This window comes from Triturus cristatus, chromosome 5_2, assembly GCF_964204655.1.
Source record: "Triturus cristatus chromosome 5_2, aTriCri1.1, whole genome shotgun sequence".
Taxonomy (NCBI): domain Eukaryota; kingdom Metazoa; phylum Chordata; class Amphibia; order Caudata; family Salamandridae; genus Triturus; species Triturus cristatus.
The window spans coordinates 105,583,226-105,601,508 of record NC_140588.1 but is presented as its reverse complement, the minus strand read 5'-3'; the positions used below and the strand labels follow the sequence as shown (position 1 = coordinate 105,601,508).

The 18,283-nt window shown below is 44.1% G+C and overlaps 1 protein-coding gene across 1 annotated transcript in view; it reads right to left on the bottom strand.

Annotated features, from left to right (window-relative positions):
• Window positions 1-18,283, bottom strand: part of TNFRSF11A (TNF receptor superfamily member 11a) — a 179,545-nt gene that overhangs the window by 65,841 nt on the left and 95,421 nt on the right. The window contains exon 7 of the mRNA XM_085606896.1: window positions 977-1,087. Coding sequence (XP_085463022.1) covers window positions 977-1,087 — 111 coding nt within the window. The remainder of the gene's footprint in view (window positions 1-976; window positions 1,088-18,283) is intronic.

Here is an 18,283-nt window from a genome sequence, read left to right as displayed (position 1 = left end):
ATACAAAGATTTTGCAAACCGTGAACCATATCCTGTTTTGGTACAATAAAAAACATTATTTTACTAAAATAATGTCTGTATACAATATATATTATACAGTCATTCTACCGTAGATATACACACACAAATAATAAACGAGATATGGAGAGCCATGGCTCCATTTGTGAGGAAGGTTGACTGTCTAATGTGTCCAATTCTCCTGTAAATGATTAGTAAGGCAGATCTGGCTCCAAATGTGCCCTATTCCCCTATGAAGTTGCCTGATCCTGAGGACAGGTGCAACGCCACTTTTATGAGAGGGAATCCAGAGACAAGGAGGCTAAAAAAAAAGCAAAGAAACCAGGGCCATCAGTCTATGACTCACAACTCACAAGAGGCTATGCTCATGCTAGCCTTCCCTCCTCTAGAAAGGAAAAAAATAGAATATAATGCTATGTGGTTTATGCCATGTTGTTTTTTTCATATGCATGAACTATAAAAACAGACATTGAAACAAACCCACAGCACAATCTGATTGCAACAGCTGGAGTGAAGTTCAGGGCTACGGTTGACAAAGCTGATGATCAGGTTACAGTGGTTTTACAGATGTGCAGAATTTAACATACTATTTGTTATCACTGTGAGTGTGAGGAGGGGCCATGACCCTCAAGCGTTGAAACCTTGACTTCATCTTGATGCTCCTTCAACACTAACAATAATAATAATTAGCATATTACACTCAGTGCATTGTGTTTTGAGATCCCCCTTTTTTCTGGCCTTGCTTGATGGATCATTCTGAAACTTCCCAGAAAGTAGCTGAGATGGGGGGAAAGTTTTATGAAGATTTAGCAAAATGCACCAAAGTTATTAGCAAATAAAAAAGGCTCTTCCCATGGGAACTCATTTATAACTACACAGTGTTTGTACACACACGCACAAACACACCCACCCCCCATTCTATAATTACTTTTAAAATGTCCAGAGTTGTGCACTGTACCTGTCAGCGTTTTAACTCTCTTCCTGCAGCAGATGAAGACCACAATACTTGCTGATGCCAACGTGGCAAAAAGAAGCAAACCAATCAAAATGGGGACAAGTGCATCTCCATCTGTAAGGGAAAAGAGGAAAAATATGTGAAATCCAGCAAACTGATCTACATCCTGGCATTGTGCGACCCTTAGCTAATGTACTTCGCCATTTTACTAAAGACAATCCCATTTATTTCAAGCATTTTATAAGCAATTTTATTGGCATTTTTAGAGATTATATTTACCACACCGAAATCATTACAGAAATAATAGCATGCCAGCATTTTCCCTATAAATCAACTTAGAATTGGATAGAAGAAGATGCTCACACCAACAGCATGCATCTCGGATATACATATATTGGGCTGCTGAGAACACTCACAGCACTGTTATGCTGAATTGTTCTAGCGAAGCCCCCAAACACCATAGGGCCTGATTTAGAGTTTAGCAGATGGAGTGTACTCTATCAGGGTGGAGGAGAACATAACATCCATTACACTGATGGATTACTCTGCACCAAATTTAGAGATCACCACCAGCTCAGCGATGATCTCTGTACCTTGATAGGAACCACTGTCGTGGCAGTTCCTATAAAGGTACAAAAAGTTTGGAGGACGATCACTGTCAGTTTTGAGGGCCATTCACCAAACGTTTTGCAAAGTTTTTCAATAACTGACTCTCAAAGTGGGAGTTGGTTATTGAAAAACAAATAACAAATTACCCTTTTACCCAGGGGAGATCTTTTCCTAGGTGTGGGGGTTATTATTTATTTTTTGTCTGTCACTGCCATATAGCATCAAGAACCAGAGAGCTCCCCTTAGTGCACAATATAACCTAAATCTCAAATTTTACTACACACAATCTACACTATTAATACAATGAACAAACCTTCATCTACATCACACCATCCACCTTAAATATGGAAGGTAGTGTAATGCCCTTCTTTGGAAGGTCCCTTCTCCATCAGACCTTGGGAGGAACCTTTCTATCATCAGAGCCAATCGGGGCTCCGATAACAGAAAGTTGGCCATTGAAAGTTGGGCTGACTATTGGTTTGGCAGACAAGGTACTCTATCACATTTGTGATGGGGCACCCTTTTTGACAAACTCTAAATCTACCCAATACGATATTTGTGAGGGTATCCACTAGTCTTATAAATGGAGCTTACATCAGCATGTACCAGTCTGTGCCACTACACTATTCCACAAATGCAGTTGCCTCATTCTTTTCCACAGTGACTCAGAATTAATGACAAATGCACACTTAAGTACATGTGACTCCCTCTTACATTGTGAGATATGTTGTATTTCTTTTCTGTTCACATATCGTTTTGGAGAGTGAAGGGTTTTAGCATTACTCTTGGGGACATTTTCTTACATTTGAAATTGGATTCTCTAAGCATCCAGATTGCATGCACTGCTGGCATGGCTTAGAGTTGGCTAGTTAGGTATAGCAGCAGTAAGGGGGTACAATTAGTCAATTTCAACATGTGTTGATCATGGCATTACTGCCAAATGAGGTAAGAGCAACAATCCCGTTACCAGGACACATAAACATAACACAAAATGATGGGGCCCTCTGCAGAATACTAAAAAAGGTTGTCAACCCGCATTCCTGATTAATGTTTTTCTTTCCGTAACTGTACAGAGTAGTCTGTTTAACAGTTTGTGCTGCTGTAATGAGGGCCTGCTACTTGCCCTACCTCTGAAAATTATGAACCTGGGAGACGGAGAAACTCCGGCCCACTTCACAGTGCACTGCTCGCAGTCCCTAGGGTTTCTGCATGTATTTAGAGATTAAAAAATGTAATCCAAAATCAAAACTTTACTCACAAGTTTGTCAATCAATTCTTATTTCATTGGTTTTTCTGTTACAACAACAGTGTATCACCAAATGAATGTTTAAATTAAAAAGGTTATTAACACAAAATCATGTTCTTCATTGATAATGCAATTCTGTGATTGTGTTACAAACATCACAAGCTGGCATTGTATTTTAATCATAAACAATCCCAAACAACCTCAATGCATTTTGGGTTGAAAAACCCTTCTTCAGGGGTAAAAGCAATTCATACATACCATACAATAATTCAAAGATGCTTATATGTTCAGAAGCCTCCTGCCAGAACAAAACAAGAAAATAGCCTGCATCGGAACTCCGTGGAGGCTGCAGTAGGTACGGGTCGAGGGTCGCAGACCTTGATGAAAGTGTGACAACAGGTCGGGCCACCCACAAAACTCATGGGGTTCACTTCTGAAAACCTTGGAGAATTGAGCCAATAGAGGTAACCATCCTCTTCCAGTTATCGCACCTTAGCGTGTGCGTCACATAGTTGGTCTTAATCCACACTGTTTAGACCACCATTTATCACCACTCACATAGGTCCTGATGAAAGCCAGTTTAATACTGAGATCTGGCTGAAACATGTTGACCACATGAGATATTGGAGCCATAATTTACCTCCACTAATATCCGCCTCTCAGTTTTTAAGTGCTGCTAAGGGCCCACTATTAAATGAGTCATTTGAGTATCTGGAACCCTCTGGACAGTTTTTTAACTTACACACTTTTCACTTTCACTGCACACTCACTGCACACAACCTAGTCAGGGGTTGTAGCACACCCAAGGTCACACTCAGTGTCTTGGGTGGGACCCGTTGATGAAGCATGCCACCAACTATGTTGGTGGGTGAGGGTCCTCTAAAAAAATTAATGTTTTTCCATCTATAAACACACACATGGAGCCTCTACTCTGCAACTAGTTTCCATTGATCTTAACATTTTAACTTGTCATGCTCCTTTATCTTTCAGTGCTTTACGCATACCTTCTCTCAGCAGACAAAGAAACAAGTCAGGTGCATTAGGAGTACTTATCGCATGGGCACATTAGTTAAGTAAATTAAATTTCCACGGTATTAAACTGGTCCCTGTCGCAAAGTACCTTTGATAAAAAGAGAGCAACCTGACAGCAAATTATCTTGTCTTTCAAATCATACAAATACTGAAAGGACTTATGATGAGAACAATTCTTTCTTTAAAAAAAAGTGGTTTAGGATAAAAATGTCCTATGTGTCAGATAAAACATACAAAAAAGAAGTTGAAAGTGCTTGGTAGACTGCTCCATCATATTATCACATGGGCATTTCCGGGTGAGCGTACCCCACCTTTCCCTTCTAGGGAATTAAACCAAACGATGAAAGATAATAAGACGAAAGCGAGTCAGGAGGTATCTGTGATGTTTATTATCTGTTAGTAGAAGGTACGATTTACAACCGGGCTGCTCATTCAGTGCTATGTATCTTCCCACAGCAACATTATAATTGGCTGCCTGGGCCCTATTCTCATAGCAGGATTTGAGTATATATTCTCTTGGGCCCTTTATGAAGTAACCCGTGATGACCTCCAGGAGTGCCTAGGGATCCCTTTCTATCTGACCTAAGCCCCTCAACTTATGTTTAACATGTCGTCGCCAGGGAATTTTGGAGGGGGGATCAAGACCCATGCAATCACTGATCATTTGTCTGGTGAAATGTGTCTCTTCCGTAGACCAAAAGGATCACCATAATAAGAGGTGATTACATTTCAAAGTATCTATTAGAAAGTGGGCTCCCAGTTGCCAGGGGATAATGGAGTCTGGTGTTGTTTGGGGCACAGCTAGGAGTTTCATAAGAAACTTGTTCTCTTGCTTCTGCATAATTTCATTATCTCCCACACCCTAAATTCCTGCTCCATAAGTAGCTGCTGAGATCGTTTGGGCGTTATATAGAGTTAGCAGCTCTTTAATTGGTTTTAAGCCTAACTTGGTAGCAAACCTAAATAGGGCTTTATTATTTCTGGTCTGGTTAGAAATACATGACTCTCTATGTTGTTTCCAGTCTAAGTTTGAGGATAGCTGAATTCCTAGATAAAGGTTTTAGTGTTTTTTACCCTACACCCCTTTATATTGAAAGTATTCGGCCCGCCCCTTTTTTGGCCACAGCTCATAGTAAGGGTTTTTGTTATATTGATTTTCTAATCTTCCATGAAGTCAGAGAAGCAATTAATCAAAATCAGCAGGCTTTTTGGGGTTCGGGCCATGATGCTTGCATCATCGGCATACAGAAGTATAGGAATTTGCCACGTCCTAACTCTAGGAGTGTCTGCACCTGCTGCCTGAAGTGCCTCCTTGACTCCATTTATATATAGGGAGAAGAGGATGGGGGCTAGTACGCACCCCTGCCGAACCCCTCTCCCTATATCAAACGATTGGGTCAGCTCTCCCTTTATCCGCTAATGGACTTTAGCTGTGAGGTTGGCATACGCACTTGCCAGGAGCGAGATTATGTCTTTTGGGGACCCAATTTTGCCATACAGACCCACAGTTTCCAATGACTGACCAGATCGAAGGTGCAGTTTCGGTCAATAAAACATAATTGTAGGGAGCCTGATTTTGCTAACGTGTACTTCCCCATCAAAGGGTTCAGGTAGAGCTCAATTGTCTAAAGCCCTTTTCTGAACCCATATTGTGCGTCTGTTAAGATTGCATTCTCCTCTGCCCAGGATTCAAATCTCTCTAACAGGACCCTCCCCAAATGTTTGACGGAGGAATTGAGTAGAGACATTGGGCGATAACATTTTGGGTCATTCCATGATCCCTTTTTAAAAAATGAGAATGATCAGTGATTGCGACCAGGATGGCGATGCATATCCTGCTCTGGCCACATTTAGGACCTTAGTCATCAGTGGAGCCATAGGGCTGGCTACTATTTATAGGTGTCCATTGGAACCCCATCTGAGCCTGGGGCCTTTCCCTTAGGGCTTTTGTTTATTGTCCTATACACCTATTCTAGTGTAAAGACCATATCTGTTCTTGAGCGCGCCACTGTTGAGTTCCCTCATCGTTTCTTGTGCATGAAAATCTCAAACCGAAATGGGCCACCCATTGGGCAGGGGTGATTGAGGATTCCAGATCAGGGCCTATCCCCTTGGTGAACAACAGGCATTGAATTTACACCACAAGAGGGCACTGTCCTTAATTTCTGCAGCCATTAATACGTTCTCCCAAGCTTCCCCTTAAAGTTCTTTCTTTCTGTTTTTAATGGCGGTCTTGTAATTCAATCTGGTTTCTTGTACCACCATGGAATCCTTTGAGCGCTGATATAGTGTTTTATTAAGACTGCTCCGAGCATTGCTGATTAAACCACCCCATGCTATCACTTCGTTGTCCATTTGGCCTCCCTGTCAAAAATTGATTTATGCAATTAGAAATTTCCATGTGTGCTTCCTGGGTATTTTCGCAGTTTTTTTCTGGGGCAAGGCCTGTTAAAAAGAGGTTAAAGTTTTTGGCCAGTAAGTCTTTAAAGAAGCTAGAGAGGTCTACACCTGCCCACTTTATTCTTGTGCCGTTCATACCTGAGGGGATGAGGTTCTTGATTTTCCCTAGGTGAGGACATTTTTGAGGATGGAGCTTTATTCTTAAAAGGACCAGGTTATGATCTGTTATGCAGTTAGACCTCCCTTGCAAGTCGTATATCCTAACTCTGTCACTATCTGATGTGAGGAGGTGTTCAATAATACTATTAAAGCCTATGAAAGTTGAGGGCTGTGTAAAATCGATAAGGTTATCATTCTCCAGTAATTTCATTTTGAGTTTCATTATGAGATAATTGAGGGCTGTTCCATATGAGCCATGCGTGTAATGGGCCATGGTGTTTCCCCTGGTATCTTTATAACCACAAACCTGTTTGGGGCATACCGTGATATTAAAATCCCCAGCCCACATTATGTAGTAATCCTTACTAGACTGTTCAAGAAAGTTGTTCAGGTCTGTTTCAAGGGCTTTAACATCAGCCTTAGTTGAATCAAAGACTCTGTTATATAAATTGATTTCTAATATGTATGGGTTCTCTTCAAGTGAAAATATGATGAATTGATAATAAGAGTATATTAGGGAACTACCCCTTACTATTGGGGAGAGGCTGGTAGAGAAAAGTGTCACCAGGCCTCCCTTGGCCCTTTTCATATTGGCACGGTTAGCTGCTATACAAAATGATGCAAAGCCATCAAAGTCAATTGGGTTGGTCATCCAGGTTTCCTGTATATTTATATGTGAGTATTCTTGACATGTTTTACCCAGACCTCTGAATCAGTTTTATTGGCCAGGCCACAAGTTTGAGATGACGATTTTCTCTTAGTCCTTAGCATTGCAACAGGGCTGGGCATTTCCACATTAGGGCCCTGCACTTTGGGGGGACGGTTGGTAGGGAGGAGAAGGTGTTTGGTCAGGGTGTCAATAAAGTTGGTCTAGCTGAGCAAGAAAAGCAAAACTATTGGTGATAGGTATTGGATAGAAGAAGGGTGCAGGCATTGATGGCATATGCCTCTACGGTCTATCAAAAAAGCCCAGAGGGAGTGCCTCAATCTGCATGGGTGGTCATCCAGAGTAATAGATCCTTGTCAGGAAGTCCTTAGTGACGGCCTTATCTTTAAAGATGACAGCAATAGAATTGGTGTCATCTAGCTTTTCTGGAGTGGCCCACCCAAGCCACCCTCCCGATAAGGTTGACCTGGTTATGTAGCAGTGGAGGGCCCTCTATTCTGCTATTTATCAAGTGCACTGCCTAGTTTAGCAGCTGGTCATTATTTTTCATCATTTCTTCCCTCAGATAGGGGGCACCTTTGAGCACGATTTTATAGAGGGTTGCTTTGGGTGGGAGTAACAGAGTTGGAAGGGTCTGGGAATCTAAGGGGTATTTTGCAAGATTGCTTGACAAACCAAATTGCCATTCTTTGGGGTTGAGCTCCAAGGCTCTCAATGAGTGATCTTTGAGTGCTGTAGCTTCTTGCCCTGTGAGAGTTCGGCTCTCTGCCATTTGGGCAGTTGGACCTTCTTGGTGCCAGACTGGTAGGATTCTCATGAGGAAGGGACCCCCTTAATAGGGGAAAGTTTGGGGCACTTACTGCTAAAGCAAACTCCATTTGCAGTTGTAACCCTCCTTATGGAAAAGTAATTGAGGAGGTGGCCTCCCAACCAGTTTGCAGCAGGCCAGTATGCCAGCCTTCCCCCACAGCTGAGTTCAATTTAGATAGATTTTCTTCGATTTTTTCCAAGCGTGTTAATATAGGAGGTTAATGTAAAGGATGTCAGAACAGGCAATCTCTTCAGCCATTGCAGCGGTTTGCTCCCCCCAGGCAGTGAGTTGGACTTGGCTGCTAGTCGCCCTGGGCTATGTACACCTAAACGTATTTCCTGGCATGGTCTCTTAGCCTTTGTCCCCCGCCCCCCCCCCCTGCTCTTTCCCTTTTTGCATCTAGGATCTTCAGTTTCACCCTTTTACCCCAGTATTGGGCAGCTGTTTGTGGTCCTTCTCCCTGTTCATCCTGCGTTGATAAGGAGATAGTATCTAGAGATGCAGGTGATGCTACATGCAAAAAGAACAACTGATGGACGGAATGTTGAACAATGACAAACATTCACCCCAGTACAGAGATCTAGGCTTTAATACACCATTTGTTTGCCCCCATGCCATTCCAGTTTAAACCCAGCCATATGCAAATCAGTTGTGAGCCTGCTCTCAATGGGAGCAGTCCATCCCAAACTGCCAGGCCAGGTCCTCCCTGGACTCGAGCCAGCAGCAGTCGCAGTGTCAGTGCCAGCGGCAGCATTAGCGGCTCCTAGAGGCACCAAGAGTCTACATGGGGAGAGCCAGGTGTGCCACCGGAGAAATTACCTAACACCGTAGCAAGGCACTGGACCCCCCATAGACAGTGTCAGTTTGAAATCCAATCAGCATCAATTCTGGGGGGAAGGAAAGGAGCTCCTCCCTGCCCTCTCCCCCAACCCCCCTTCCCTCACACAGCAGGGGGCCTAGTGAACGTCCTAGCACACTCAGCACCCAGCGTTCGACCATCCTGACGTGCGATGTGATGTGTGAATGGGCATGAGCACGGCCGCAGGGGAGGAGCTGAATCACATGAGCATCCTGTTACATTCATCAATAACAGAGAGTAATGCAGATTCCATTCTACCTCCAAATTGGTTGGATTCATCTCCTTGGCAACTTTTTCATAAATCATTTATATTGACATTTTAAATAAACAACATACATCGAAGTGTGCGATAATAACTGCGTTGGTTGCAAGCGGCAATTTCACAACACAAATTTTGGGAGGCAGAGAGTACAGTATACGCCAAATGGCCTTGAGTGAGTTTAGTGTAGCAGTCACCCAGATGATCATTCCTGAAGGTGGGAGAAGTAGCTCAGCATTCGAAATCAAAGAGTCAGTGTGAGGCATAAAGTGCCAGGACATAGGATGAGGAATCGGCACCATGAGATGCTGAGGGGGATAGGGAGATTCGAGGGTTCTTCCAATGAGTTGTAATTGTTCTTTTTCCACATGTGCCAGTGCCAAGTTAGGGAACTAGCTTATGCTTCTTTGGACACCGGTAAAGACCCAATGCAATCATCACCCAAGAGTTTAATTCGGGCAATCTGGTGATCGTCTTGAGTCAACTTATTACCTCTGCACAATGGTTATGGGCAGAAGGACAATCCCAAGGAATGTGTTTGAAGTCAGCTGCTGGAGAGGTACATCTGGTGCAAAAGTCTGATGTCTCTGGGAAAATCTCATTGAAATGTGTCGGTGAAAGACAAGCTCTGTGGAGGATATAAAACTGTTTCAGCTGAGCATTATGGAAACTTTCTGCAGGAAGTCTAACAACCAAACCCATTCCCTCTCATGAAGAGCCCTGCCAAATTCCCCCTCTCAGGTTTCCCATGTGGTTTCCTATGAAACCTCTTTGTGGTTAACTAAAGCCTTATTAAGCCAGGTAATAAGAATGTGACCCATTCCTAAAGTATGCAGAGAGTTAATCAATTAGTGAGTGGGTGTTTCCATATCCACTATAGAGCATGCCCGTATGAGGGCATTAATCATCAGGCCGTAAATATGGAATAATCCGAATGAAGGCTACAGTGTTCCACCATATCTGGGAACTGCGAAAGATGCCCTTTCCCGGAATAGATCGGCCACCGTTGTTATGCCAGACTGTTCCCAGAGGGTTAACCCACTACCCTCCAAGTGTCCCACAGGCCTGTGGAAATCCAGCAGCGGTATCACAGTGACATAAGGAGCAACAGTCTAGGCAATCAAGAGGCCTCTAGCCAAGCAGTATAACTCTGCTGAGAGAAGGTGGGAGAGGTCTGTATGAAGAGGGATTCCGGGGACCGAGAGCTCCAGGATGTCGCCAAGAATAAGGGGCGGGGCACGTCACACTCAGGGAGCGCCCTGCCATCACGCTAGCAACAAATAGAGCTAGGCTCCCCAATAGTAATATTCAAAGTTAGGGGCACCGAGTCCAAGCCTTAACCGGAAGGCGAAGCTTGGACAAAGCAACACAGCGGCGAGACGCATGCCATGTAAATTCTCTGAGGAGCATGTACAAAGCGCAGAAACATTTCTGCAAAGGAACACCGTTAGATTGGTGAAGTGGTATAAGAGGCGAGGCAGCATTAGCATCTTGGTCACTGCTATGCGTCCTATTACAGACAGGGGGAGCATTCCTGATAATCCATGTCACTGATAAGGAAGATTATGTCCCTCGAATTCATTATGAAATACTTGCGATGCCGCGGATGTCCCAGAACGCCTGGTCCTCCAAACCTGGAGGCGCCAGGTTGGGATAGAAGCGGCCGCATTACCCCAGGAAAGGGCATGTAGTAGGGGATTATTGTCTGATAGCTTCCCCTCAGGTATTTCAGTGAGGATATAGCCGTGCATATGGGGGCTATCCTAGCAAGTCGGACATAAAGATCGTAAACCGGAGAATAGAATGAGTAGAGCAGAAACCCAGGATTAAGGGGATACCACATGAAATGGAGGGACCATAGTTGGAGCCAAAAAAAAGAGTGCATACTCATAAGAGACCCCTGGTACCCCAGGATCAGGGGTGAGATCTTTCCATTGCCACACCAAAGACACAATTTAAATCCCATTCCATACCTCCATGGCAACATTTCTGCTAACCACCTCCCTCTGAGTAGAAAATTAAAAAATAAGTGCCAAATTACTGCCCAGGTGAAGCACGCATATGCAGATGTTTTGACAAATGAAGATTTCAAAACCTTCTTTGGTTTTAGACTTCATTTTTTATTTTGTGTGATATGTCTATAATAGCATTTTTTATATCACGACAATTAGTCAGCAAAAGAATGCAAATTAACAACAGCACTGATACTCGAACAGCAACATATTAATGAATGCAATAACCAATACATATAGTGAACTGCAGGTTGTACAAGACCAACGTCCCGGTGGAGTGGTGTTCCGACCATCTGCCAGCATCCTGTTTCACCAGGATGTCTGCAGAGAAGTATCAGCATTAAGCCATGTAAAAACAGCAACAACAAAGAATTGGTTCCTTAAAGGATGACAACAGTCTATAATGGGAATCTGTCAAGGATGATCATCAAGTAGTAGGGGGGGCATCCTTGTGGTGGAGGGGCTGGGGGCAAATACCTGTCAGATATCGGACCAGCCACTGGAACGCATGAGGTGCACAGCTACCATGTCGGGCCTCAGGCTGGGCATGACAATTATCAGAGACGGCCCCTTTGAATCCCAAACACTGGGTAGCATCAAACAGGGTCACCCAATTTGTCGAACAGCTTGAGCACGTATGTGTCCCACATCGTGGCAGCCCCAGCTCCACTCCGCTGCCTTGCTTCACAGGACATGGCATCTGTCTCCGCCACTGCCCAATTATGTACCACCCAGAGCCACCAAATCTCAGAGGCAGGGACCGTCCTGGGATCCTATGTACTCATTCAATGGAGAAAAAATTCAGGATACAGGCCACCAGGACCATGGATGTCACCCACTCCTCTGAGAAGAGTTCCATATTCAGACCTTTCAGGGAACCCAACGAAGCAGATATTGTTGCACCTGGAGTGCCCCTCTGCATCTTCCCCCACACATTGAGTTCTCACACTTCTGTCTGCAGCGTTTTCAGTTAATCCTCTATGGTCACCATTGAGGGCCTCATGGTGGTCAGGGATGATTGAACCTTGTCAACTCTGTCCGTTAGTTTGCAGTGATGCACCCGTAACAGTCCAGTTTCTACCAGCATTGCACCAAGTAGGGCCACCATCGCAGTCTTGGATTTGTGAATAGACTGCAGGATTCTGTCAAACATAGCTGTGTGCTTTTCCAGGGGGAATTCCAGCTGGTGGATCGGGTCCACATGTGCAGGTGGAGCTGTCAACATGTCCAGAATATTTTCAGGGGGGAGGTATGGGGGTCTTCAGTTGGACCATGCCCTGTCAGAAGCAACTCACCACGATGCGGCGCAGCAACCACGGAAATATGGGTAGGGGAGCCAGTAGTCACTTCAAGGGATGGCAGCAGTCTGCGGTCCCCAGTCCCCGCAAAGGCGGGTGCACAAACTCCACTCTCTGCCAAGGAAGCACCCCTCTATTGCACACCTGTATACCCCAGCAATACTGTCCAAGGGGGTGCCCACCGGGACCACGGATATCACTATGTGCTGCTGCATACTCCTTCCCATAAGCCTCGCCAGCTACTACCACGGGTCATCCAGTCTGTGACCCCACTCACCTCGAGCTGAAGAGTACCAGGAGAAGATGAAAAATGGGGTAGGGTGCAGGGGGCAGGGGATGAGGCAAACTTCCTTGTCTCCACCCTCCAGGGCTCCCCTTCGGCATCCCCCTTGCCAGTGGTCCCCAGGATCCTCACTAGGTTACTCAGGAGGTGCATCAGGGCCCTCGATGAAGACTTCCAACCCGCCTCAAATGGCAGGGCTGTAGTTCTCCCAATTTGGTCACTGTCAGTCCAGCAGCAGCCGCTGCCAGAGCAGCCGTTCACTGGGTCCCACGTGGCATTGAAGTCGCCTACACTCTATGCCACAGCTAAGGCCTGCAGTGGGCTGAGGCCAGGGCCCGGCTACCTTTCTGACATGGTCGCCGCATCAGCCACAGAGCTGCAGGTCCTCCACTGAGCTTCCCCCTCGCTCTGCGGGGGAAGGTATGACTCCTCCGGCGCGGCCAGCAACCCAACAGAGAGACACACAGGCCCGGCCTTGAAGCTCTGCAAGTTAGGCCCACAACAGTGTGTTGCGGGACCACCACTCTCATCTGGATCAACCCACCTCAGGCTGCAACTACCATTTGAGGAGGGTTCCCCTACTAAATTTGGGGTGTCAGTGGGCCTCCATATGACAGGATAAATGTAGATCGGCACAGGCCGTAGCGGAGCTTCACAGCAAAGTGATACTCTTGCCCCATCTTGATCACGCCCCTGGTTGCAGAAATCTTTGTGCCATTTATTCAGGGCCGGACTGGCCGTAGCGGGCAGCGGGCACCGGGCAATCCCCCGGTGCGCCGCACGGGTGGGGGCTGGTTTTGTGCCCCTGGGGCCGTTTTTGTTACAGGGCCGTTTTTGCAGCATAGCTGCAAAATCGGCCCTGTAACAAAATCGGCCGAAACCGGCCCTGGCAAAGAGCTCGGCGGCACCCCCAAGCCCTGGGGGGGCTGGCCGGGCACTTTGCCAGGGCCGGTTTTGGTTCCCAGTCCGGCCCTGGATTTATTTAAGGTGAATTTAAGTTTTCCTATGCACTTTTTTAAACTAGAGGTTTCATTTGAGGGAACCAGCCTGAACAACAAAGTTAGAAGCACGCAGTATCTTAAGCATGCAGCCTGGACCACGCGAATGTCTTAACCACACGTGGTTTTAGCATGCAAATTGATGAACCAAGCACGCCCGAATCACGCATGAGTGAACAACACATTAAGTGCAGTAAGTACATGATGAATTATGCATATTTAACACTATATATATTACACTAATAATTTGAAAAAGTAAAAAAATATGTGTACTGGATTTATAGTTATGGATAATAAAAAGCAGTTTCTGTTCATTAAATACTTACTTTGAAAGCTAGATGGCAGTATTTGTTAATCAGTGTTTAGGTTAGTGCTCCGCACAAAATGTGTGTGCTCACAAGGGAAGTCGGCATATCACTGTACACAAAATGGTGGACTTTAGTAGAAAAAAAAGGATTACTGTGGTAACGGGAAATTTAGAAATCCGTTTGAGGGTTGAAAAAGTATATATAGGATACTTCATTGCTAATCTTATGTGTACATATATTCTGTAATTCCCCCCAAAAAGGAGCTTAATATACTTTACATTTTCTACTTAGGAAAAAAAAATATTTCAGTTTTAAATATTACATATTAGCTATACTATAGTATATGCGTTGTAGCAGTTTGCATGCAAAAGTATTGCGTGGTAATGGAATGCGTGGTTAGGTACAATTAATGTACTAGCATCTATTTTCGTTGTTCAGACGTGCGTGCTAAACACTTCCGTGGGTTGTGGTAAATATTTCATTACCGGTACTATTTTTTATGCGGTAAAGTCTATTAAGAATAACTCAGTAAATATAAGAGGCAGAATCCGTGGTATTAGAGGTTTTAAAAGGCTTTATTCCTATACAAAGGAATACAATTCGAATTGTAGGCATTCTATTCCATCACCACGAAAGTTCAGGAAGGAAGGGCATACATTATTGACAGATAGGCAGTTTTATAGAAAATACATTACAGTGAAACAGATGCAAGAGGCGTAACAGCTGATAATACAGATAAACTGTGCATACGTAACTAATAGAGGCGGTCTTATGGGCGTAATTTAATAAACGTCATCATACATGATGTCACAAGTGGGTGGATCCATAAGAGAATCCTGCAATGTCAGCAGAAATAGTTGGCAGAGATGCGCGCGCAGCCGCATGACGTGTGATTGACGTGCAACTAGAGGGTGAAGGGGACTTGACATTTAGCTCTACATGTGGAGACAGAAGTCTGGGGGTCATGTCAACCTAATCCCAAATCATATCTAATATCCTATGTTTAAAGAACTGTGTTATCCAAAAGGAGAGGTCTCTAGGATAGAATCTATTCTATACTGACTGTTAGTGCGTGTACAAGCGTCTAAGTGTCTACACTAGATGCGAGGGGGTAGGAATATTCCATGGTAACGGGGCTATGAATTACTTGCATGAGGGCAGCGAGGCCTGGCCCTTTGCACGGTAGCTGGAGGAATGTTTACCTAAACTACTAGACAGGAATGCATCGGATGAGGAGCGGAGGAGATAATCTTGAAGGTGAAATACAGTTTTTGGCAGGCGACAGGCTGGATCAGGCACCGTTAGCCGCGCAGGGAGTAGGACAAAGTTCATGGATACAGATGCAGGCTCAGACTGGAGCTTTCAGAGGCAGAAGGCAGAAAAAGGCTTGATGACAGAATTCGGGCCTACTCGCCTGAATCTGTAAAATGTGGAAAGTGAACCACATAAAGTCGGTGGCCTTTCATACTTAGGAATGGAATATCTGACCCATTCATGGTGGTTCTGAAAGAGGACATGTTGACGGTGGACGCACATATATTTGCGTCTTCAAAACTGGAGCAGGAGGGAACATACATGTACTTATAGCATGCACATGGAGCCGTTGGGGTCTACGATAGGGGACATAACTGATCACAAAATTCATATTTCCTCAGGGTTATGCATCATTATTCTGTTATACAACCTTATTTTGAATTAAAGGGACCCCCACAATGGTGACTTATGCTGGTTACTGACATGGGGTGGCTGAAAAATTTTGCTCTGCCGGTGGAGTTCGCAGAGTTTTGCTTACTCGCATTCTGTGCGTGAAACTCCGTGAAGTGACGCTGAGCAGAGCTATTTCTCTTGAGTGGCTCACCAACATTAATTTGCCGAGCACTTGTGAGAAAATATTGTTCGCTAGACATCCTCCCGACGAGATTTCTCAATGCAGGCGGTCGCGGCAGGTTCCGTGAACTTCACCCAGGCAAATTTACTGACCCAAACCTTTGTAGTGGAGATATACAAATTAACAAGAATTCCCCCACATCCACAATAAATTTCTTTTTTACATTGGAGTTTTTTTTAATGAAATTTAATTCACAAAATAAAAGTCCATCAACCTGCTGACTAAAAAATGTCAATCTATGCACGTCTGCAGCATTTGAATAGGGAAAGAGTGTGCAGGTCCAAGTTCCTTCCAGACAAGTAATTGACAAGATGAGTCTGACTCCATAGATTCCGTTTAGAGGGTTCCACGAAAAAATGCAATTTATTCTTCCTGTGTTGTCGAAATATCTTCTCTGGGCTGTGCCTTCATTCCCACTGTAGTGGTTAACATTCTCCAAAAATCCAGCACAATTCACAAGTGATTTCTAGCTGCTTTAAAATGTGTGCAGTCAACACATGCCTTAATGGCACACACTGCTACAGTATGTGTTGTGAGGTGTCGTGACAAGAGAATATGACAGGATGCGTGTAATATGCTGTCCTCTTCTGGGCAGCAATGCTCAGCTTCTCTCGTCAAAGGATGTGTTTGGTCAGGATAGGATGATAGGATAAGTTGCACATAATAATAATATGCTGCCCTCTTTTAGAATCTGCAGTGCTCCACATCTCTATTCAAAAAGTGTGTCGTGATCAGACAATATGACAGGATGCCCGTAATAGTAATGTCCTGCCTCTTCTATACCTGCGGTGCCCCAGTTTAAAGTCAATGGATATATCAAACAGAGAAGGCCTCTTTAGAGTGCTTTGGTAATGAATATTTGAGGGAAAATGTTCAGAAGCCGGGTTTCTGTTTATTTTTGCCCTGAACCCGAATTGCAGATTAAGTGTTAATACCACCCTTCTTCTGCCTTTAGTGCTTAGTTTGTAAAGCAATGAACGCAGGGGCTCAAATTATATTTTAGGAATCTACTGCCAGTGCTGCTGAATGCAGTGGTTGCAAATTACAAGGCTGACTACTTTTAATTCCCTCTTATGTAATTATTTTTCCCACCACACTACACTTCCTGTTTCATTGTCTCACTGTTGCTGGTAACATTTCCTTCCTATTTTAACTCTGTAACTGTTTTCCTATCTTTTTCTTCCCTTTTTCTATTTTCTCTTTCTGCTCTTGGTCAACCGCTTGTGATGAAAAAAATCCTGGCCTGCAAAAATGAGTGCCGGTGTGCCCCACCTGCAACCACCGGCTCAAATTAAGCACCCAAGAGGAAAAAGCCGAAGTAAACAAGTTATCACACTTTTTTCATATTGTGAAATCCCTTTGAAGTCCATAGGCACAACATCATGGAAAGCTTATAACAGCAAGTGGACATTGTGCCTCATACTCCAAGTGAGGTAGAGTGGCGAGTATATGCCTAGATTATTTATTTGCCTCCTACTTCACTGGCTGCACCTTTTTGTCCTTGTAGTGCTCTCAATCTTATCAAGAGTTTTGTAGCCTCTCAACTGCTCTCTCCCGCCCAGATCTCCCTGTTCTATTCCTCCTTTCCCATTTTAAGTTCCATGTATTTCCCTTCTATCTAGTAGAAAAGGAAGGAAGGCAAGCCATCCAGCTGCATTCTGCATACCATATTTTTATGACTAGCCATATTTCTATGCTTCTTTCAAAAACCAAGATGAGGTACAGATGTACTGTAAAATATGTTATTTGTTATGCATAACCGTACGTCTGTCAGTTCTGTCAAAAATGGTGGCAAATCATTGCAACACACTTACGCCTAATGAGAGTAGCCGTATTTTTATGCTTCCTCTGCAAAGTGAAGGGGAGGCACGGAACTACTCTAAATACTGAACGACTAGATAATGTACTACTGTAATTACAATTCTAGAGTGTTTAAAAAAAGTGTATTCGAGACAACAGAAAATACACTTTCCACAAATAATCCTAAAGTTAAAAGTATAATTACAAATGTTCTTAATGTCAAATATCGGGGGAGATTATTTGTATGAATTCCCATCTCATTAGAAAGAAAGGATATTAATGAGGCATGAACAGGCAGAAGCTTCCTTTAACAAGTGGGGTCCGGAGAAGTCTCCAGAACCTAGAAGGGGTAAAGAGATTCCTTCAAGCCTGAAAGGAAAGGGGATACGCACTCCCAATGAAAATACCTTATCTAAATAGTATCCTCCTTGTAAATCCATGCAGTTAAGGGGAGACAGATCTACCTATATTCCACCACTCTTAGAGGTGGTAAAAGGAAAAAAAAAGGTTTTATATATAACACTCACCCACTCTAGTAGTGTCATGCTTCATCATTGGGTTCACCCTGACTCCTAAAGGTCAGGGTGGGCTAATCCATGTTCCAGAGAGCTCTTTGAGAAGTCTTGATTGTTTTTTTTTAAATTCTTAAAAATCCCTCATCCACCCCAAGGTGTCCCTTTA